The sequence below is a fragment of the Pongo abelii genome, chromosome 3, assembly GCF_028885655.2.
Source record: "Pongo abelii isolate AG06213 chromosome 3, NHGRI_mPonAbe1-v2.0_pri, whole genome shotgun sequence".
NCBI lineage: Eukaryota > Metazoa > Chordata > Mammalia > Primates > Hominidae > Pongo > Pongo abelii.
This window is the reverse complement of record NC_071988.2, coordinates 183,994,098-184,017,960: the sequence shown is the minus strand read 5'-3', so window position 1 is coordinate 184,017,960 and position 23,863 is coordinate 183,994,098. Positions and strand designations below refer to the sequence as shown.

The 23,863-nt window shown below is 33.3% G+C and overlaps 1 protein-coding gene and 1 long non-coding RNA gene across 3 annotated transcripts in view; one reads left to right on the top strand and one right to left on the bottom strand.

The window, feature by feature from the left end:
- Positions 1-23,863, top strand: part of FSTL5 (follistatin like 5) — an 807,547-nt gene that overhangs the window by 158,748 nt on the left and 624,936 nt on the right. The window contains exon 5 of one of the 2 annotated variants that reach the window (XM_024246010.2): positions 10,909-10,942. In XM_024246010.2, coding sequence (XP_024101778.1) covers positions 10,909-10,942 — 34 coding nt within the window. Of the gene's footprint in view, positions 1-10,908; positions 10,943-18,512; positions 22,000-23,863 lie in introns of those variants that run through there. The other variant, XM_054554669.1, reaches the window with a different exon arrangement.
- Positions 1,616-21,794, bottom strand: LOC112133057 (uncharacterized). The gene is made up of 3 exons (XR_008524839.1): positions 21,637-21,794; positions 2,494-2,731; positions 1,616-1,759 (listed from the first exon to the last, which is right to left on the bottom strand). It is a non-coding gene; the product is annotated as an uncharacterized LOC112133057 (long non-coding RNA).

The following is a 23,863-nucleotide window of genomic DNA, read 5'->3' as shown; positions in this document are numbered from 1 at the left end:
ACAACCTCCTCCCAAGCCAAAGCATAATTTGGAGCAAAATTCTCACTCTTTTCAATTCTGTGAAGGTTGAAAGAGGTGAGAAAGCTGCAGAAGAAAAGTTGGAAGCTGGCAGACGTTGGTTCACGTGGCTTAAGGAAAGAAGCTCTCTCTATAATATAAGAGTGCAAGGCGAAGCACCAAGTGCTGTTGCAGAAATTGCAGAAAGTTATTAAGAAAACCTAAGATAGTTAATGAAGGTGGCTACACTGAACAAGAGATTTTTCAATGTGGACGAAACAACCTCCTGTGAAAACAAATATGCCATTCATCACTTTCTTAGCGAGAAAGAAGTCAATGTCTGACTTCACATCTTGAAAGGACAGGTTCACTCTCTTGTTAGGGGCTAATGCTGCTGGGGAAGCAGCATTTAAGTTGAAACAAATGCTCATTTACCATTCTGAAAACGCTGAGGTCCTTAAGAATTATGCTAGATCACTCTGTGCTCTATAAATGAAAGAAGAAAGCCTGTATGATAGCACACCTGTTTACTGCATGGTTTACTGAATATTTTAAGCTCATTATTGAGAATGATTGCTCAGAAAAAAGATTCCTTTTAAAATATTACTCCTCTTTCACAATGTACCTGGTCATCCCTTAAGCACGATATAGATTTACAAGGAGACTAATGTGCTTTCACGCCTGCTAACAAAACATTCATTCTGTAGCACATGAAGCAAGGAATAATTTTGACATTCAATTCTTATTATTTAAGAAATGTATTTTGTAAAACTTTAGCTGTCATAGACAGTGATTCCTCTGTTGGATCTGGATCTGGGCAAAGTAAATTAAAAACCTTCTGGAAAGGATTCACCATTCCAGATCTCATTAAGAACATTCATGATTCATGGAAGGAGGTCAAAATACCAACTTTAACAGGAGTTTTGGAGAAGGTGATTCCAGCCTCATAAATTACTTCCCATGATTCCACCCTTCAGTGAAGGAAGTAACTGCAGATGTTGTGGAAATAGCAAAAGAACTAGAATTAGAAGTGAAGCTGAAAATGTGACTAAATTGCCACAATCTTACAGTAAAATTTGAATAGATAAAGAGTTGCTTCTTATGAATGAGCAAAGAAAGTGGTTTCTTGAAATGGAAACTACTCCTTGTGAAGATACTGTCAACGTTGTTGAAATGACAACAGAGGGTTTAGAATATTACATAAACTTAGTTGATAAAGCAGTGGCAGGCTTTGAGAGAATTGACTCTAATTTTGAAAGAAGTTCTACTCTAGATGAAATCCATGAAATGCATTACATGCTACAGAGAAATCTTTCATGAAAGAAAGAATTAATCAATGCAGCAAACTTCATTTTTTTTTTAATTTTAAGAAATTGCCACATCCACCCTAACCTTCAACAACCACCACTCTGATCAGTTGACAGCTATCAACACTGAAGCAAGACCTTCCAACAGCAAAAACTTGTGATTCACTGAAGGCTGATATGATCATTAGCATTTTTTAGCAATAAAGTACTTTTGATTAAAGTATGCACATTGATTTTTACACATAATGCTCCTGTACGCTTAATAGACTACAGTATAGTGTAAACATAATATGCACTGGGAAACCGCAAAATTCAGGTGACTCACTTTATTGCAATCTTTACTTCATGGCAGTGGTCTGGAACTGATCCTGCAATGTGTTGGAGGTATGGTTGTATATTAATTTTAGATCTTCCCCATAGTTCATCTCAAAGCTTAGTAGTACAAAACAATGATGCTGTAAGAAGGATGTACATAACTTTTAAAATCTTATATCACACATTAGATAAAAGAACATTTTCTTTTCCATAGTATTTTTCAAATCCTCAAATTAATATACATTGAGAAATAAATGTTCCTAATTTATTATGGAGAGGAGTGCCTATATGTGTGGGTACCATGGATAGGTTTTTTAAAAGTATATTATATAATTTCCCTTTTCACTATTTAAATTATCTGTTATGCTTAATATGAGACTTTGTGTTATTTTCTAACATATCTCACTACCTGATCCATCCCTTATCCATGCTGTATTTTCTGCCCTAAATGACCCTAATTCCTTAACCCAGTCTGTGCTTCTCACTGTGTAAAAGTCAGTGTGTCTATGTCTTTCTTGAGTCCATGAACCAAAGATGTCCATTGTGACACTGGGAAAATTCTTAAAGACCGTATTTGACACCGCATGTTTTGATTGAGTGTATATGTCATATCCATTGGATTTGAACATACATGATCTTGGTGAAAAACAAGCAAAAAACAACAGCAACAACAACAACAAACTTTCTGATGTTTCCAACTACTTCTAAACCATTAGTAATATTTCCCATAATGAGAAATATATTTTCCCATTATTTTCATTTTAGACACACATGAATTTGCTTCATATAACATCTTTTTTTTTTTTTTTTTTTTTGAGACAGAGTTTTGCTCTTGTTGCCCAGGCTGGAATGCAATGGCATGATCTCTGCTCACCACAACTGCTGTGTCTTGGGTTCAAGTGATTCTTCTGGCTCAGCCTCCCGAGTAGCTGGGATTACAGGCATGCACCACCACACCAGGCTAATTTTGTATTTTTAGTAGAGATGGGGTTTCTCCATGTTGATCAGGCTGGTTTCAAATTCCTGATTTCAGGTGATGCGTCCTCCTCGGCCTCCCAAAGTGCTGGGATTGCAGGCATGAGCCACCGTGCCAGGCCTGCTTCATATAACTTCTAAATGTAATATGTAACATCAGAATATGAATGCAATAAAATAACAATACAATTTTTTTTAAATTCTGATGGTAAATTCTGTCCTAGTTCGTTTTTTTTTGTCAAGTGCATGTCATTGATATCTTGTTTATGGTCTTTATAATTTGGGGCAATACTGAGAATATCTCAACCCAATCACAAGTTCTCTCTAGATTTTCTTACTGAAAATTACATAAACACAGCAAATACAATATGAATATACAGTAAAAAGCAACTACAATTTTAGCATTGGAATGAATAACTTCACATCAAAATATTAAACCAAAGGAGAAGTTGGTTGACTGTTGACTGACACTCTATAACTTTTCCAGATTGTGTTTAAATATATATTCATTAGGCTACTAATAAATCTAATGACATTTCTTACCAACATAAGAAAATTACTTTCATTTCTTCATGAATCATTGAAACATACTACTTTCCCAACCTTATTTAGTAGCTTAACCATTCCAACTCTGCACTACTGCAACAACACTATTTGCTGTTTTGCGGTCTTACCATGCACTCTTTTGAATCTATAACTTTGTCTATACTATGTCCTCTAGATAGAATGCACTTTTACACTTTGCTATGGAGATAAACTATTTTTTTTTACAATCTCATCTTTCTCTATAAATTCTTCAGTTCCCCACCTTCTCACAGCTCACCTTCAGTTGCCCAATTTAAGAAAGACTACATTCCTCTCTGGACTGTACTATCGAGATTTGATACATAATTCCACTATTGAATATCACATTTTATGCCATATATCTGTGTGTGTCTCTGCCTATCCCTCCACCTGACTATTGAATTCCGGAGTTCAAAGACTCTGTTGGAAAAGTGTCCATTCTTGCAGGGGCTAAGACATTAAGGATATGTCAGCTGAGACTGCAGAATAGTTTTCTTCATGGAAGATACAATCCAGTGGGAGGAACAGACAATGGACAAACCTCTATTATTCTTAGAAGTAGTGACTTTTGTGAACAATGAAAAAAAAAGTTAAATAATAATGGGGGTGCTGATTTAGATAGAATGTTCAGTGAAGGCCTTGTTGAGGAGGTAAGACTGAATCAGGGATATGACTCAAATTCTAAGAAAAAGAATTTTAAATAAAAGATGATAAGATTTTGATTAAACAAAGTAGAACTGAAAATTTAGTTTTATTGTTTACTGATAATATATGTATGACTCCAAGTTTGAGTACACTTGATATAGTGGATTATGAGTGACCATATCTCTATTTTTCAGGCATTTTTTTTCTATGCCCACTGTCTCCCCTCTATTTTCGAGGCATTTTTATAATTTAATTGCCACCACTAAAATAGATGTTTTTGATAAAGTGTGTGCATGTGTGTGTGTACCTATATGTGTGTATGTGTATGTGGCTTTGGGGAGGGAAGCGCACATGTTCATAAGTATTCATGTGTCAGAATAGCACAGAATAAATTTGTTGTGGAATTATTGGAGACTGGATCTACTGAGACATTCTCCTATTCTCAACTTCCATGAATTTCTAATCCGTATTACTTAGTGGGTCTTATAATATCTTTTAAAACACCTCAGTACTTTATACTTCTCCCTTATAGCACATAAGAACAAATATGTGATGAATGTGAGTATTCTGCTGCAAATTATCACTTTTAAAACCATTTTTAATTGGTAGCATTTGTCTGGGAAGTAATAATTACAATCAGAGAGAAGGGAAGAGTTCTGAGAAGGTAATTCAACTAGGCAGCCTGCTAAAATTAGTAAGGTTTACCTCTATGTATATTTCCCACAAAATTTATATTTTTATATACTTTATTTTTATCCATTGACTATTTTCAGTGTTAGGATCTATTGACTATTATTCATAAGTTTAAAACCACCTACTCACAACTGAGCACTGAAGTATATATACATAAGGACACTTTGGTGAATTATATCATCAGTTTACTGTAGGAAGAACTATGGATAATATGGATTGATAGAAAGATTACTTTAGCTAGAACACATCACTTTTGACTACTGCAGAATTTATTTCTATCTTTTGCTAATTTGTAAATTTTATGTTTATTGATTTATTTTGGGCTTTATTCGATATACCAGTGAAAGTCTTCTATACATTTGAGTTTTCTCAAATCCCATGAGAGAAATTAACTTATTTTCAGCATTTAGCCAAGCTAAACACAACTTGAATATGCTTTATTGTACATATTACAATATGTACACATCACAAATAAGTAGTGCATTTTTTCTCCTGGACTTTATAGTTTCTCAACTTATGCCACCTATTCAACTAAAGGAAATGCTATGTTTGCATAACACGACATTTCTTAAAAAGAAAATAACTTTCCAATATTGCTGCAATGAGATAGAAGAAATTTTCACAGGGATTTTCCTTTTAATTTTGACTTGTTTTTAAAAATAGTCGTGTTAATTCTGTTAATTATGTAGAATAACATAGTCTTACTATATGTTTTTTATTAGTGACCAAATGCAAACAAGTCACATGGGGATAAGGAAAAACAATAGCAAACTAGATTTTTTTTTTCCTCATTACTCCCATACTAAAAGGGGAAAGAACCTTGCCTTATATCTACTTGATATCTTCTACTTCTTTTTTTATATAAACAGGTTATTTTTATGTATAGTGAAAAGGACTATGTATACTCTCTCAGAGTCAGAGAGGATCAGTTTAACTCTTTAGGGGACCAACTCAATTCTGTCTGCATGCGCTTCACTCTTAGGTCTCTCCATGTGAAAGGAAGTCTGTAGTATTCTTGGTATTGACCAGAGAGCACATGACTAGTCTCATTCATGTAACATCATATGTATATACATTATAAAAGAGTATTTGTGGGTATTATCTGTGTGGACTTTATGGCTCTCCCTTAAAATAGTTTAAGCTTATAGTATGGAAAGGGAGGACAATTCATTGATAGTCTAATGTTTACTACCTCAATGCTGTTACGGTGGAGATGATGCACTTAGTATTTAGCATTTAGATGATTTCTTCACTTTCCAGAGAGCATTTGCTTCTCAGTGAGAAGGAAGGAAATAGGTAAATTATGTTTGAAGATATTGTAACCAGAAATTTTTAGTGTTTTGTCAGGAGAAATCCGTTTTCATGTTATAACAAAGCCATCATCAAATGTTAATAATCATTATGTCATAAATCCAGACACTGGATAAGAAATATCCTTAATATCTCCTAGTGTGGTCACATTTAGCTCAGCTAAAAGACTAGCAACATGGTACTTTGGTGTTATTTGCTAAACTTCAGTTTGTTTAGATGCTTTAGAACCACTTATAGCTCATTTGTACAACTACTGTGTATCCCAATTTGACTGAATTTTACATTGGTTTAGTTATGTTACATTTACTTTATTTCTGTTTAAAAATATTTAAGATACCATATTGTTGACTCTTGTATTTATTGTAAAGCCATACTTCTTCCCAGATTGTCTTTGCTAATCTTTATCATACTGTCTGCTAGAGCTTTTAGCCATCTTACATTAGTGGACTGGATTTCATGAAGTATGCTGATGTAATTAATATACAGCCCTTTGGAATTCTTCCAAGAAATAGCATAGTACAATGTAAAACATGAATAGTTTGCTATTATTTAGCTTTGACACATAACCAAATATATTTCTTATTTCAAGTCAAGTTCACTTTATTAGAAGATCTTTTGAAAGAATGTTAAAATTAAGTTATACCTAGAAATATAAACATTCTGCTATTATGGACAAGACCTAAGTCTTCCTAACGTAAGAATGTTTTTCAAACGAATCGTGTGGACAGAGTAACAAAAGTTTCTGATTACTTGTGAGTTCTCACATAATTAAATAATCAATTTTCTTTATAATGTTTTCTCATTTAAAGTAAATATTTTGAACATGAAGTTGTAGTTTGTAGAATAAAATTGTGGTAAATCTATATTGCCATTGTGAATAATGTAACATTAAAGTAATAGAAGCAAATTGGAACAGTTATTATTTGCAAATCCTAAATAAGTCTCTAGTGAAAGGGGTTTATACAACTTTGACAGTAATGCAGGAGTTTACCCTTAAGTTTCCTTCTCACTTTGCAAATCTATTGTCATTCTTTCCAGTCCACTAATTAGTTACTAGTGTCCCTTCTCCAAATTCATGCTTTTTAAATATTTCTTGTTTATAGAATATTTAGGCAGATCTGCATTGTTAATTTATAATTATATAAAACTGTATGGGAGAGAACTTGATTTTAGAAAACAAATACAGTGAAATATAATATCAACAAAAAGCCTATTCAACTATAGGTAAACTAAGCCTAAGCTTGTTACAAACTTATGACGACAAAACTCAACTAGGATTGGCTCAATCATACAAAGGTGTATGTGTGATTCTTCTCACCTACTCTTGCAAAAAGCAATGCACTTAAAATCTTCTCTATCTTCTCAAATTCCAGACAAAACATTCAACTTCCACAATTAGCCAACCACCTTTCCTTCTATTACATAAAGAAAATAAATCATCAAGATTGAATATGTTTAATTCGTCATATCAAACCTAGAAACCTCCCGCATCTATGACTAAGCCTTCCTGTTCCCACCTGTTCTATTACAGAGACTGGTCTTCTTTCTATCTAAATTTTGCCCCCAATTATATTCTATCACACCCACCTTTTTAATAACCATATACAATCAGTCATGCTATCTCTTTTTTTATCCTAATCCTCTCAATTTCTACTATGTATATTCCATCATTTGTATATTCTCAGATCTCAGTGATATAAATAATAATGTAATATTATAAAACTAAACAAAATAAGGCAAAAAGCCAATAAACAACAAACATAATACCTCTATGGACTTTGGTTTCCAGCTACACTCCATAACAGGCTTTTTATTCCTAGTCATGTTTCCATCATGTAATTTTTCCCACTTTGTACATATCTCAATCACCCTCTTCTCCTTCCTTAGATAACTTGAATTGGACTTTTAATCCCATATGAGCATCAAAAAATGTTTTATCTAAAGTCAATGATTCTATCTATGTCAGTATATTGAATGGGCATTTTCTTAGACATAATTGTACTTGACCTCTCAGGGTAATTCTGTACTATTGAAAATTTCCTTCCAAATAATATGTTCCTTGGGATTTCATAATTCCTTGATCTCATGATTTTTCTCCTATAATTTTTTTATGCTTCCATCTTCTTTTGTTGGTTAATTCAACTTTATATTTTTCTTATACGTTTTGCAATACTCAGTTATAGATCAGTGAGCTCTACTCTGTGTTCTAATTTATAGAGTGATAATTTATGCATATGCTAGTGGCTTCAAATTTTATGTATCTGGTTGAAATATGTCCTATGAGTTTTATCTACCTACTTTGAATCCTTGGAATTATAGTCAAAGTAATTTCAAAGTCAACATGTTTAAAAATCATACTAATGAAAATTTGAGGTTTATTATCGCTTAAGAGGCAGAGTAATACAGGGTGACACTAAGGGTATGCACGACAAGAAGAATGGAGTTACCTGTAACTAAGATGAAAAAGATGGTCAAGGAAGTAAGGGAAGATCAGAAATTCAGTTTGAAACATTACAGATAGGCCATGTTATTAGAAATCCAAGTAGGGATGTCAAAAGACAGTTGAATAAGTGAGTCTGAAGTTCAATGGTGAGGTTGGTTTAGATATATAAATCCTTAGCAATAGAAGGAGACTTCAGGCTAGCAGATTAGATGAGATTGCTAAAAGAATGAGCTATATGGAAGAAAGATAAGACCTCAATGCCTAGGACGTTAGTGCTTAGGAAAAGAGGAAGCAGTGAAGGAGACTCGATAGGGGTAGCCAGGGAACTAGAAGAAAATCTCAGAAAGTGTGGCAGTGCTGCAAGACAGGTGAAGAAGGAATAAGTACATATTTCTATCCTGCTAGTAGCTCAGACCCTTGGAGTCATCTTTGTCGGCTCTCTCACAGCAAAACTTTAATCTATCAGCAAACCTTGCTCTAAGTAGGTATTCCAAATACACTGCTACCACATTGTTCTATGTTTTTGTCACAGCCCACCTGAATTACTGCAATACCTTCTTTAATGGCCTCCCTAACTTTGCCCTTGCCCTTTCAACCTATTCTCAATAGACAGCCAAAATGATTCTATTTAAATGTAATCCAGATAATATTACCCCCTGAGAAGAAATGTATATGTTTTTTCAGCTATGTCAGAGTAAAAACCAAAGTCCTACCAAATGCCCCAAGTGCTAATCTGTCTGGCTCCTATTACCACCCAGATTGTATTTCCTACTAAATTTCCTTCCTTCAATCCAGTCCACACACAGTGGTCTCCTTAATATTTTTGACAATGCTAAGAACTCTTGTATGTAACTCAGGACATTTGAAATTTTTTTCTCCCCTAGAACATGTTTTTTTCACATATATATGCTTGGATCATGCTCACCTCATTCAGAATTTTATTCAAGAATCAATTTATCCCTGTGGATATATGTATAATTTCAGTCACTCCACTCCAACACTGTCACCTTCTGTAGCATATCTTTTCTGAATAAAATTTATACAGTCTGCTCCATGAGTACACAATTTTTTTCTATTTTGTTCATCCCGTATAGTCTCATCAACGGGAATAGTGTCTGGCACATAAAAAGTGATCCATACATATTTGGTGAAATAATGAATGAATAAAAGACTCACTGACTGAAAAAATGAATGTTAATAGAGGAGAGGGAGGGAGAGAGAGATTCTCATTAACAAATGTCTTTTTGGAAAACTTAACCCTACTAGTTATAGAATTATGAAAAACTAATGTATTTTTAATACAAGTAATGTAAATTTAAATTTTAGTTTAAGTGACCAACAGATACTCTAAATTAAATAATTAATAAAGAGCAGAACAGAATTCAAACACAGAGGTTGGGTGAGTTCGGATGAGAGAATTAGAACACCAAGTTTTAAAGTCTAACAGAATTATATCACTAGGTTAGCTGATTCAATAAATACACATTTGTCATTATGCATTTTATTCTCAAATTCTAAATCGTGGATTAATTTTTGCAGCAATATCAGTTCTTTCTATTTTCCTACTCTTTTGCCAAAATATATTGGCATTCATACAATTCTGCAGTTCGGTTTATATGTCATTGTCATTTTTTTCTTAGGAACATATTTCAAAGTTATTTTCAGTGTGAGACCCTGAAACTTTTAGACAGAGTAAACTGTGCTTGCATATTAATTGAGAAGTTGGTGCAAAATATCCACTTTAAAACTTGAAATCAAGCTAATTCTTTTGGGGTTGCCTGGTAACTAATAAGGAGAATGTCAAACTGAAAGACAAGTCTGACTGGAGCAGCCTTTGAATAAATCATAGAATTGTTGTCAACTTTAGCCTTAAAGAAGTGAGACAGGGTCCAATTCTAAGTTAAACTAAAGCAAAGACAGTTGAAAAGTCTTTTGTGTTTTCTTAGTAAAATTCTCCCCTATGTTTGTGCCTAAACTTATTCCTTCACCAACAATTTATGATTAATGTAGAGCCATTGAAAGCAAATTCTGAAGGCATTATTTATTATCTGTTAGAATTAAATGGAATGGCCTAAGGCATTTGAGAAGCATGATTATTTATTCATTAACCATTTGTTTATTTATTTATAAATCCATATTCATACAATTTAGTGATCTCTTAGAGAATTAAGTGCCCACCAAGAGTTATTACTACTCCAATAAAATATTTTACATAAGGCGGAGATGGGGGCTCACTCCTCTAATCTTAGCACTTTGAGAGGCTGAGGCAGGAGGATTGCTTTAGCCCAGGAGTTCAAGACCAACCTGGGCAAAATAAGGAAGCCTCGTCTCTACAAAAAATAAAAAAGATATTAGCCTGGCATAATGATATGTGCCTGTAGTTCCAGCTACTTGGGAGGCTGAGGCAGGAGGATCGCTTGAGTCTGGGAGGTTGAGGCTGCAGTGAACCATGTTCATGCCATTGCACTCCAGCCTGGGCAACAGGGCAAAATCCTCTCTCAAAAAAAAATTATATGTAAATATTTTTTAAATGTGAGAATCATGTTCCCGGGAATATGTACAAAAATCATTTTGATCCTCCTATAGTGAAACTTTCTATGAAACAATTGATCACATATTTACTTACATATTTTGACCTATTTTCTTTTTTATTTCCAGCAGGAAAAAAATCAAGAAAGTTCAAGAGTCAAAGGTAAGAAATGATTGCTTTAAGATAATAATTATATAAATTCATAAAAGAAAGAAAAAAGAGATGTGATGCTACTTTGAATAAAAAGTCAAAAATGAGAAAAGAATGATAATTAAAAATATTCAGTGTGATTTTACAGCCATTTTGAGCCCTTTGAGGATTCTCCAGGGCTAAAGGGTATTCTCTGTTGATGTTTTCCATCTTCATACTGTGCTCTTGAAAATGTCAACTTTTTTTTTTGTTGTTGTTGTTTCCCTATATTGTGGTGGTTGAACTCCTCCACCAACTGTTGTCCCTACAAGTTGGTGTTGTGTCACTTCTATGTATTGGCAAATGGACTTCCTCAAAATGTGTCTCATGGAGACCCAACTATTTAGTCACTGCCATCTAGTTAATTTTCTACAAAAAGGCTAGAACATATTTACACATTAAAATTTGGCGATAGCTCCTAGTATGGCATAGGCCACGTTATTCTAATGTTGGAAGACTCTTTTCTCTATAGTCACATTCTTAAATTTTGAACTTTACTCATTGAGATAATAAATTACTCTATGTAGATTGTCATCCTTCAGTAAAAGGCTTCCATTAACTTGTGCTTCTGCTGATCATAATGATGGCATATCACAAACTTTTCTTTGGTTGATCCCTCTGGCATCTCCACTCACATGTTGGATCTTCTTAGTCTACATTTTGGGCTTCCTTGCTCACCTTTCCCCTCCCAAAGGCATCCCAGCCCCAAGCCTGTCTATGGAGTGAAGCACAATTGTCCAGTTTTTTTCCCTCCTTTTTGAATAGAAAGATATATGTCCTGTTTGTACCTTTTTCAATGTTCTACAAAAATTAAAAAATAAATATGAAGTGGTTATTAAGCTTACATCGTCTTCTGAAATGCTGAAAGGGTAGTTACACTTCAGAGGCTCTCTAGATTGTCGATACAATCTTGCTTATTTATAACAAGTCCAAATAAAATCCTCTCTGCACATTTCCCCACAACTGACTGACTTTTACAATATATTTTTTTCCATGTTGGGTCATCTGTGTGTCTATATTGCTGAAGAATAAAAAACACATGCATTTGCATTTTTAAATAATTTTGCTAGATATATTTTGTTCAAATGAATTATGTAAGACTGTTCTTCCAGGTATTCCCAAACTATTTGTGTGCATTTTCAGCAAACTGAAGTATTGCTTGTTATTTTATATGTGAAATTATTACACTTATTTATCCTCAAAGCACTCATATTAACTCCAAGTTTTATACTATTGTGTTGAAAAGGGGAATTTTTACTTCAAGATGTGCTGTATGATATGCATTTAAATGATACATGCATTTTAAGCTTACCGAGTATGCATCTTCCTTCTCATGAAGGGTTCCAGGGTTTCAGGTTTATCTTAAATTATATTTGTATTCCGTTATAGTAAAAATAAGTGTAGTGTAGCTTTCTACTTGATACTTTATTGCCTTGGGGTATATAAATCATATCATCTGAAGTAGTAGAAATTACATTTTTCCAACTACTGTCTAGGAATATGTTTTCTTTTATAATGTAATAACAATTTCAAGATGATGCTTGTCACTCATTTCACTATTATTAGGTAGCACATGGTTCAGAACTTTCACACACATTGTGGCTTTTAGACTTCTAACTTTTTTTTTTTTTTGAGATGGAGTCTCGCTCTGTTGCCCAGGCTGGAGTGCAATGGTGCTATCTCATCTCACTGCAACCTCTGCCTCCTGGGTTCAAGCGATTCTCCTGCTTCAACCTCCCAAGTAGCTGGGATTATAAGCACCTGCCACCACGACCAGCTAATTTTTTTGTATTTTTAGTAGAGACAGAATTTCACCGTGTTGGCCAGGGTGGTCTTGATCTCTTGACCTCATAATCCTCCCTCCTCAGCCTCCTAAAGTGCTGGGATTACAGGCGTGAGCCACCGCGCCCGGCCCTAGACTCCTGTCTTTTAAGTAAATCAGAGATACATGTTTACATGAGGACTTGTTGCTTATCTCTACTTAGAAAAGCACTACATTTTCCTTGACTATTTATGGGAATCATCTTGAAATGTTATTTTACTGGAAATTAGGGATGACCTCTTTAAAATGTTTTCAGATGTTAATATTAAAAGATTAAAAACCCATTTTGAACCATGAAAGCTATAGCTTACTCATTGGCAGATGACAAAAATTCTGAAAATCAAATATTTTATATTCATTGATTACTAATTATTGAAATGTGAGCTATGTCCTCATTTGATATTAGTAATCAATTATCAGCTAGTAATTCTTTGAAGTTCCTGGCTGTTTGTTAACTTCATTTATTCAAACACATTTATTACATTGTCAGGAGTATGTCTAGAAGTCTTATTTTCTGCATTCTGTGCCTATTTCTGCTAATGACAGCAACCCCAACGTAATGACACCAGTGCCCTGAACTTTTATTAACACATAAAACATTTGTTAAAGATAACCTTCCATAAAATTGCACTGAAGATTATAATAGAAAAATGAGATAGTCCTACAGATTTGAAAGTAAGGGGCAATTACCAGGCAGCCATATTTAGTAAAGTGTTCTTCAGTAACACAACAGATACAACATGTTAAAATATTGTACATTAAGTGCTTAAAATGCATTGAGAATTTTATAACTATTATTAGATAATGTTTTCCTTTGAGGAACATATCTAAAATAAGAAACACGATTAGTTCACCCCTAATATTTTTTATGGAAGTATTTAAATTTATGATTTCTTTATTCACTTATATATGAGAGCATCTCTCTAGAGTTCTCAGAGAAAACGGTAGTAGAGTTTGAGATTTCAGTAATTATTGGTTTACAAATAACTTACAGAGTCTGTCAACTTAATAACGTTTTTAATTTTTGAAATAATTTAAAAGATTTATGACAACCATAATGATAATATCCTTTGTGGAAAATGCCTGTACTATTGCACTCTTGCATGCTCCTCAGTATCAGCCTTACCCTTCTCCGTAAATAAAAGGTTGTTGGACTGTCCATCCCCCGAAAAAGTTCAGTTGCTTTTATTGCAAAATTTTCTCCTCCTGTTTTTACAAGTGGACACTCTTGCCTTTATGCATTCAGAGGTGATAAAAATAAAGTATGTTTTTTTCATTTCCAGTTATATTTTGGTTAAGATTCTGCAATTAAGAGACACTGAGCTCTAAAGTTATTTCCCTAATGACCACTTCCATATAATATATTTTAATACTTATATTTTCGTAAATATCTATTAGATTTCAGACATCGTATTGAGTTTTCTACATATATCATCTCATTTTAATATTCAAATACATATTATTAAATAAGACTTAGCATTCATACATGCCAGCATTTTGAGAAATCATATCCAAAGTATATAATTCAGACCAGGCATGGTGGCTCACACCTGTAATCTCAGCACTTTGGGAGACCAAGGCGGTTGGATCACTTGAGGTCAGGAGTTCGAGACCAGAAGACCAGTCTGGCCAACATGGTGAAACCCAATCTCTACTAAAAAAGTAAATAAATAAATAAATAAAAAATTAACCAGACATGGTAGCACATGCCTGTAATCAGGAGGCTAACACAGAATAGCTTGAAGCCAGAAGGAGGTTGCAATGAGCTGAGATCATGCCCCTGCACTCCAGCCTGGGTGACAGAGCAAGACTCTGTCTCTTAAAAAAAAAAAAGGAAGTAATTTAGATCAATATTGCCATTTTTGTTCTTTCCTGAAATAGATCATGTTTTATTTAACAAATTACCAATTGTACATTAGGTACATTTAGCATGCTGTTATTAGTGATACTTTTTGTTATAATAAATTTTATAGATACGAATTTTATTATTTATGTGTTAGTTTCCTTTAATCATGTGGTTACAAATATTGACTCTCTTGCAAATTTACATAAATACTGTTCAGTGCTTCATAACTTTAAGAAAAAAATCGATGATGATAAACACGTCACAATAGTGTTCTAAGAAAGTATCTAAGACTTTTGCCAGGTTGTTTACTAATTACTTATTTTTGAGAAGTGACTTAACCTCCCTTGATATGATTCATCTTTTTTGGTAAATGTTAGCACAACATATCCATGGTATTAAAAGTCCTTTACATATAGGATATTCTAAGGCTTATAATTTTACAAGGACATTAAACAATGGTATTATTATAAACATTTATCATTCAAAACTCTATAATCCTCTATAAGCTCAATGAGACAAGTATTATGTCATATATATTGGTGTACATGAAAAGGGGAAGCCACACAGTTGTTCTTCCTATAAAGCAAATGTTCTTATGTATATGAAACCATAGGAAAATATTATTTTAAGACTATATCTAATCAAATTAAAAGTGTGTATTTGGGACAATAAATGTATTATGGCATCTGCAGTCTACACACACACACTCTCTCTCTCTCTCTTTCTCTCTCTCTCATGTACATATACATTACTTTCAGTTTATTTTTATGCAACCATGTGTTCAGATTCTCTTTTATTTTCTTTATTATAAATTGGCACCTCAGAACACTGAAAATCACCTAATATATCCAGGGACATATATTTATATCAATCAAGTCAGAGGGGTGTTGCTGTGAGAATGGAAATAGTGAACTCCAAGTCTAGAATGCCTGAATATTCAGAGCTCTTTCTGGTACATTAATCTCACGGTTTCTGAGGTTGGCTCACTACTTCAAGGTCAGGTAGCCAGTCAGAAATGGTGAATAGATAGAAATGGGCCTTCAGATTCTTAGTACTGAAAGCCATTAGCTATATTACATTGACTGATTAAAATGTCCTATAAAACTGAAAGATGGTAATTCATGTATTTTAGCCCTATATGAGACTCTCTAAATTATTGCATGTCTTTATATTTACAAAATACAATATAGCCAGTAGCATAAGTAATACCTGAAATGGAGTTTATTACAATTTCATGAAATGCATAGTCACTATATTTTTAGTGAACTGCAATACATGCTTTATTTGTTTATTTATTTATTTAGACAGAGTCTCACTCTGTTGCCCAGGCTGGAGTGCAGTGGCAAGATCTCGGCTCACTGCAACCTCCGCCTCCTGGGTTCAAGCGATTCTCTTGCCTCAGTCTCTTGAGTAGCTGGGATTACAAACGCGCGCCAGCACCCCTGGCTAATTTTTGTATTTTTAGTAGAGATGGGGTTTTGCCATGTTGGCCAGGATGGTCTCTAACTCCTGACCTCGGGTGATCTGCTCTCCTCACCTTCCCAAAGTGCTGGGATTACAAGCATGAGCCACGGCACCCGGCCAATACATGCATTATTATGAATGTTATGTTTGTTAATTTTTAGTCCAAAAAGTTATTTTTGAAGTTAATCATTGTTTGTAAGATTTATGAAAATTAAGTATTTTTGTCTATTATACTCAATACTTATAATCCTCAAGTACCTAGAAGACAAGAAAACTTACTCCTTGAAAATATCAATCAAGAGATTCACGATTTATTTTCTTGGTTGTTTTTAGCAAGCAGTAATGCTGAATAAACATCAGACAAGTTTATTTATGGTAGACTTGTAATAATAATTCTTAAAAAATAATTAAGTGTTGTAAAAGAATGTGAGAGGACAACAAATGGTTTATACTATAATTTTTATGTCATAGCAATTGCATTATATGAGAACAATTCTATTTTCTCAGATTTATTTTATTAAAAATCAATTTTCAAAATTAAATGAGGGCAGAATGCATTCTCATGAGTTAAGTATTACTTACCTCACAGCAAAGTATCAGTGTCACATATGCATAACTTGATAGTAGATGATTAACTGGCAACTCTTTAATTACCAATAAGAGAATCTAAAATATTTCAAAATACTTAACTTTATACTTGACTTAACAATACAAATGCAAATTGTTGACTAATAAATCAATTAAAAATGTAATTCTCAATTATAATGAGCTCATTGAAAGATTTTCTGATTTCATTAGCTGACATCTGTTCCATTTATGATCTTTACTATTTAAAAAATATGTCATGTCTTTATGTGAGTGAGATTTGTGTTTTTGTGATAATGCAAGTTTTTGAAATAAAAATAGTAAAATATTGAGTACAAATTCTGAAAGCCATTACATACATAAGATAATAATTGGTACTTTGACAAACATTCAAAATTATAATTTCAGTTCCAATAAACAATTCTATACAACCATGAATAATTAGCAATTGTTCAAAATTAACAATTCTATAAAACATTAACCAATTCTATAAAAGAAAAGTAAATTTTAACCTATTCACTATAAATTAAATGATGCCATCAAATACCTCTCTAAATTGCTTTCAAGTAGTATAGATCTCAATGTAAGTAATAACTTTTTCTAGGTATAAGGGTAGTATTTATTCTCCATTCTTTAAAAAACTCATTGAAATAAGTTGTTACAATTTAAAATGATCGTGATGGATGTCCTTCTGCCACAGGAAGCAGGGAGAAGAACATCCTCCTTTATCTAATAATCCCATTTTCATCAACCAGAAGAGGTTTCAAAAAGTAACTGGTCATGTTTCTTATTTATTCTAAGAAGGGCTCAATTCATGTTATGCAAACACATAATCTTTCTCTCCCCATTTTGCGTATATCCCCTAGTTTTCAAAAGGTTACCACCAATAAATTTTCTTATCCAATGGATCATTTGTCTGGGTTTCAGTGTGATTTATTTTGCAGCTCATTTTGCCCACCAGAAGGCAGTGCTATTAAAAAGATATCAACACAATAGCGATGTTGGGGAAAACAACACAGAATAAATTGTTTTAGGTTTTTTTCTATTAATAATAAGTAATGAATTTGTTGAAATCTGCATTGGATATAAAATGAATGGTATTCAGATGCTTAAGTAGGCTTTTATTTGCATAAACCAATATTGTCTTAAACCTACACACTAACATCTCAATATTGTTCTTTCTTTCAATCACCAAAACAAGATTTCTTGATTCTAGACTTAACAGAGAGCTAAATGCTTTCTAGGGGAAGTTTTGTAAAAAAATAAATATAAGCTCATGCCTATAATCCCAGCACTTTGGGAAGCCGAGGCAGGTGGATCACTTGAGGTCAGGAGTTTCCAAACAGCCTGGCCAACATGGTGAAACTCCGTCTCTACTAAAAATACAAAAATTATCCAAGCGTGGTGGTGGGCGCCTGTAATTCCAGCTACTCAGGAGGCTGAGGCAGTAGAATCGCTTGAACCCAGGAGAAATAGGTTGCAGTGGCCGAGATCACGCCACTGCACTCTAGCTTGGGCGACAAGAGGAAAACTCCATCTCAAAAAAAAAAAAAAAAAAAAAAAGAAAATACATAAGCTGTCTCCTGAAATAATTGAATGTCATGTTTGAAGAAATATCAAGTAATATTAACCAAAATGTGTTTGATGGCTTCATTTCCTTAGCTTGAAGGAATAACTTCACTTACCTAGAATGGTTGGCCTTTATGAAAGAGCAGCTCTTGAAATGTTCATATGAATATTGCATTTTTTTCTTACAAAAATCCCTGTTTTATTTGCCAATAAAAATTATACATTCTATCACATTTCCTTTTTATTTTTTTGCTTTGTCTGTCCAGACACTATAAACATGAAATTTGGCTTTATTAAAGACTATATTTGCTTGGATTTTTTAGAATATCCTTCTTACCTAAGAACTTAGCATTTAGTTAAGTGCATTTTCAGTATTTTTATGTTATTTGAAATATTTTTAGAATTATTAATGTAAAAATTTCATATAAAAAGGTTTGCAATTCTGTAAGTGGTATTATACCCAATTACTTCTATGATACTAAGTAGATAGATGAGGTTTTTTATTGTTTAAATATGATACACTAGAGTTTTATCTATTATGTCAAAAAACAAATAATATCCCTTTTAAATAATTTAAGATATATTTCACAGTTGCAGCTCATTATATGGGTAATAACTTTTTTGAATTACTTAGATAATAAGTAATAATATCATTCTACTAAAATTTATGTCATTGTTTCTTAAATTATTGGTGCACGGAATCATTATCCACAGGACACTTGAAATGAGTGGAAATTCTGCTCAAATGTGCTCCGTGCTATTGAAAAATTTCTACATAATCCTTTATCCCAGAATTTAGACTCTGAATACTAGACTCAATTATTTATCCCCCACTTAAGATTTCTTAATCTCTCTTTCTAACCTGTAATATAAATATAATATGCCACAAAGTGCTGTTTGAAGTGAAGTTAACTATATAACCCTTTTGAGTAAAATGCAAAAAAATCATGTTTTAAGTACATCCATGATAGAAACATATTTATCAAAAGCCTCAATTTCATATAATGTTAAAATTAGAGTTCAAGAAGTGTTGATTTCTATGTCAAATCATTATTTTACAAAGTTATGTTACAATTCACATATTTTCCAAACTTGAAGATACCTGACCTACCGATATTAAGTATCCTCTAGTTGTCCTGTCATATTTATTTTTAGACTAACACTATTCTTATCTTGTTTTTACCATGATGCATGGAGCACCATAATGAAAAAAAATACAGTAGACAGTACTTTGACCATAAATATATATAAAAGATATTTTCCTTATTTTGGAGGAAGTAAAGCATTATTCTCTCAGAGTACGAATTTGATGTTATAATAATGGCATATATTTAAATTTAGGGCCAAGTTGCAGTGGCTCATGCTTGTAATCCCAGTGTTTTGGGAGGCTGGAGGATTGCTTGAGGTCAGGAGTTCAACACCAGCCTGAAAAGCATAGTGAGACCCTGCCTCTACAAAAAATAATAATAATAAAAAAATTAGCCTAGCATGGTGGCAGGTGTGTAGTTTAGTCCCTCTAGAGGCTGAGGTTGGAGGATCACTTGAGTTAAAGGTTGCAATAACTATGATCATGCCACTGCATTCTAGCCTGGATAACAGAATGTGACCCTATCTCTAACATAAATAAATGAATAAATAAATAAAGGAATTTATCTGAAATTCTTTAAAAAAAACAAGAAACAAACTCAATTACTTAATTTAAACTATTGATTGTAGTTAACTACTGCTACATTTAGAAACAACTGCTGTGTGCCCCAAATGTTGTGGAATATCAGAAGAGTTCAGAAAAAGAAAAGGTAATGATAAACTCAGCTGCATCAGATAATGAAGGTTACTTAAACAAATATGTATTAATTTAAATATTAGAAACAGTGTTAGGTGCCAGGGAAATAAAAAGTAAAGACAAAATATCTGTCAGGTCCTCTGTCAAGTGCTTTCCAAGTTCTGTGTTATTTTATAAAGCCCTCAGAAGAATTGTATATATTCACAAGAAGGTAAATATTGATGATCTATATATCGTCTAAAAATGACAATTGTTACCATTTTGGTATATGTGAATTTGGAATATTTTTACATATGCAAGTATATTTGCAAAAAACTTCCAGTATTGCTTCAGAAGTGTTAGCGAATATCCTTTTTTAAATAAAGTTTGCATATGCTCTGTGGTGGATTCTGTGAAATGGTTCACTTAATAACCATTTCAAACACCAAACGGCATGCTTTCCTTTTTATAGGCTTTTTTTACAGGGCCTAGTAAATTAAAAGCTACATTTCCCAGATCCCTTTGCAGTTAGCCTTCTAGATTTGCTTGACATTTCTCCTATCAGATTCATGCAAGCAGGGTCTTTTATGGAATTACTTACTGAAATGCCAGCCCATTTTTGTGGGATACCCATTTTCCTTTCACAGATAATGGCAAAGGCAGTGTGGCTCTGAAGCCGGAAGCCAGAAGGTATGGGAAAAGTCTTCCCCTATGGTTAATTCTGATAATGCAGAGGCAGCAAATCCTTTGATGTCCCAGTTCTATGATGGACCTTTAAAAGCTGTTTCTAACAGCGCACTACACAAACCTTTTCTTCAATCCTATCAGCTATTTTCTACATCCCTTAATAAATCTCTTTTACTTAAGTTAAGTAGTGCAGATTCTACAGTCTGGCACAAAGATCTTTGATCAATGTGTCAGTTCATTCTAGAACTAAGAACAACTAGGGATCACGTATGGAAATGTAAAGTACCAAGGTATGATCAGAGATTGATAATACTTTGTTCTTTTGGGAAGATTCTGGGAAGCAAACTCATCTGCAAGACTGATGCAGGCAATGACAACCAGGAGGTACAAGATGTTAAGCCCAAAGGGTAGAGAAAACATGTGTATGGTTTAGGCACATATAAAAACCAGACGGTACAATCTAGCTTGCAAACATAACTCCAAGAAGTTTTTAACTTAGATGTAGTAATGCTTCATACAATCACTTATTCAGACTTATGTGTTGAACATCAACTACATGCCATTGTTTTCAGCACTGGAGATACACTACTGAACAGAATTAAAAAATCATTTCTTCCTGAGTCTTAGATTGCAGGTCCTAGGAAATCTTACCATACCACACGATAGTCCATGTTTTCTGGAAAGCAACTAAAATCACCTAAAAAGATCAGGTAGGTTTTCTTGTAAATCCTGAGACCATGAGAAGTCTCTTTTAAAAAAATTGTACAAATGTATGGGGATACACGTGTAGTTTTGTTACAGGCACAGATTTCATAGTGGTCAAGTTGGGGCTTTTAGGGTACCCATCACTCAAATAATGTAAATTGTGCCCATTAACTAATTTCTCATCATCCTCCTCCTCCCATCTTCTAACCCTTTTGAGTCTTCATTACCTGTCAATCATTCCATTCTCTACATCCATGTGTACACATTTTTTAGTCTCTACTTAGGAGTGAGAATATGTGATATTTGACTTTCTTTGCTTGGCTTGTTTCGTTTAAGATATGACCTCCAGTTCCATCCGCCTCTTAATCTTGTGCCTAAAACTCTTTCCAGTGGTTTAGAATCATGGGGATTAAGTCATAATTGTCATGATGTAATTTGTGTGAATTCATAAAGGGAAAGGGCTCTATGTCACCTGTTGGCCCTATTTGGGGTTCATAAACATTTTATTCTCTCAGGGATATGAAGCAGCAATGACTTTAATAGCATGACTTAGAACACAAAGGAGTCTAACTTATGGTTTACCCTAGAAGGTACCATTACGTTTTATTTTTTTCTTTATAGGGCAATCTTTCTAATTTGCCATACAAATTGCTATCCTTTCATGGACAGGGTAGAACATTATTATCTATTATAATTTTTTAAAAATTGTGTTTTAAGTTTCTTTAAAATTCTTGGTATGGAGGACATATGTAAATTATATACAGTGTTAATATACAATATTAATATATGGAATGCAATATTATAGATTGTATGACATATCATGTTTAATATATTATGTAAATAATATGTAATTAATACAATTATAATATGAAGTTATGGATGTGGTTTTTTAATTACTTGTTTAAATGTAAAAGGTAGAAATGCTGTTTTGTTAGATGAATATATTGCATAGTGATGAAATCTAGGCTTTTGGTATAGCCATTACCCAAATAGTCCAAATAGTCTACATTGTACCCATTAAGTAACTTTTTTTTTTTTTTTTCCCCCTGAGACAGAGTCTTGCTCTGTCACCCAGGCTGGAGTGTAGTGGTGCAATCTCGGCCCACTGCAATCTCTGCCTCCCAGGTTCCAACAATTCTCCTGCCTCAGCTTCCCAAGTAGCTGGGATTACAGGCGCCCACCACCACACCCAGCTAACTTTTGTATTTTTTAGGAGAAACAGGGGTTTCACCATATTGGCCAGGCTGGTCTCGAACTCATGACCTCGTGATCTACCCACCTTGGCCTCCCAAAGTGCTGGGATTACAGGTGTGAGCCATCGTGCCCGGCCATAACTTCTTATCTCTTACCTAGCAAACTCCTACTTTTCAAAATCTCCAGTGTCTATTATTTCACACTCTGTGTCCATTATTTAGCTCCCACTTTACGTGAGAACATGCTGCATTTGACTTTCTGTTTCTAAGTTGTTTCCTTTGAGATAATGGCCTCCAATTCCACCCATGTTGCTGTAGAAGACATGATTTCATTCTTTCATACTAAGGCTGGGTAGTATTCCATTGGTTATGATTTATTTGTGTGTGTATTTATGTTTTTGTTGTGTGTGTTTTAAAGGATTTAAATGAGAGCTAATATTTATAAATCTCTTACCATGTTTCATAAACCTATTGTTTATTTCTTCAGCTTATTAAATATTGAAAAATATCTTTGGGAAGGAGGGATAATTTTACATATAAGGCAAATGAGTCTTGGAGATTAAATACTTGGCCAAGATCGTGCTGTTAATAAATGCTTGAAGCTAAATGTAACTAATTGTACTGCTTTTACTTGAGATTGTCATTCTTGAAATTATCCCTATGAATCCTATTTCAATGCAATACAGTTAAATCTTTCTATTTTTGGATAGACCTATATATAAAAAAATGCTTATTTGCAGTTGCCTAGTAGTAGCCAATATAGACTATACTGTATCCATTGCAAGATGGGAAGTTCTGTCTTCTCAACATTTGAATGAATAGGTTAATAATTTAGATGCCAGGATTCAGTTGAAAAATGTATTCATCACAGCAAATAAAAATGTAAACAGCTTGATCAATATAAAATGGAAGACAGACTTAAACTTTTTCTAAAATACAAGCAATAAAATTGCTATTTGATTTAAACAAAAGATTAATTTTACTCACTTTTATAGCACTTTAAAAAATTTAAAAAGTAAAATTAAAACATGAAAGGACCTTTCATGAGGTAACTAATAATGCAATAATTATTTGGTTCAATCAGCACAAGGCACATGATATTTGCTGAAAAATCATAAATATTTGAAATACTTTTATCTTTGCTTGTTTTTGTTGTTTTCTGTTTTTTCTTTTAATTAAATAATAAGTAACTTTTTTCTGTTTTTTTTCTTTTAGTTAAATAAGAAGTAGCTTAATTTTCATCTGCCTGGTAAAATAGAGT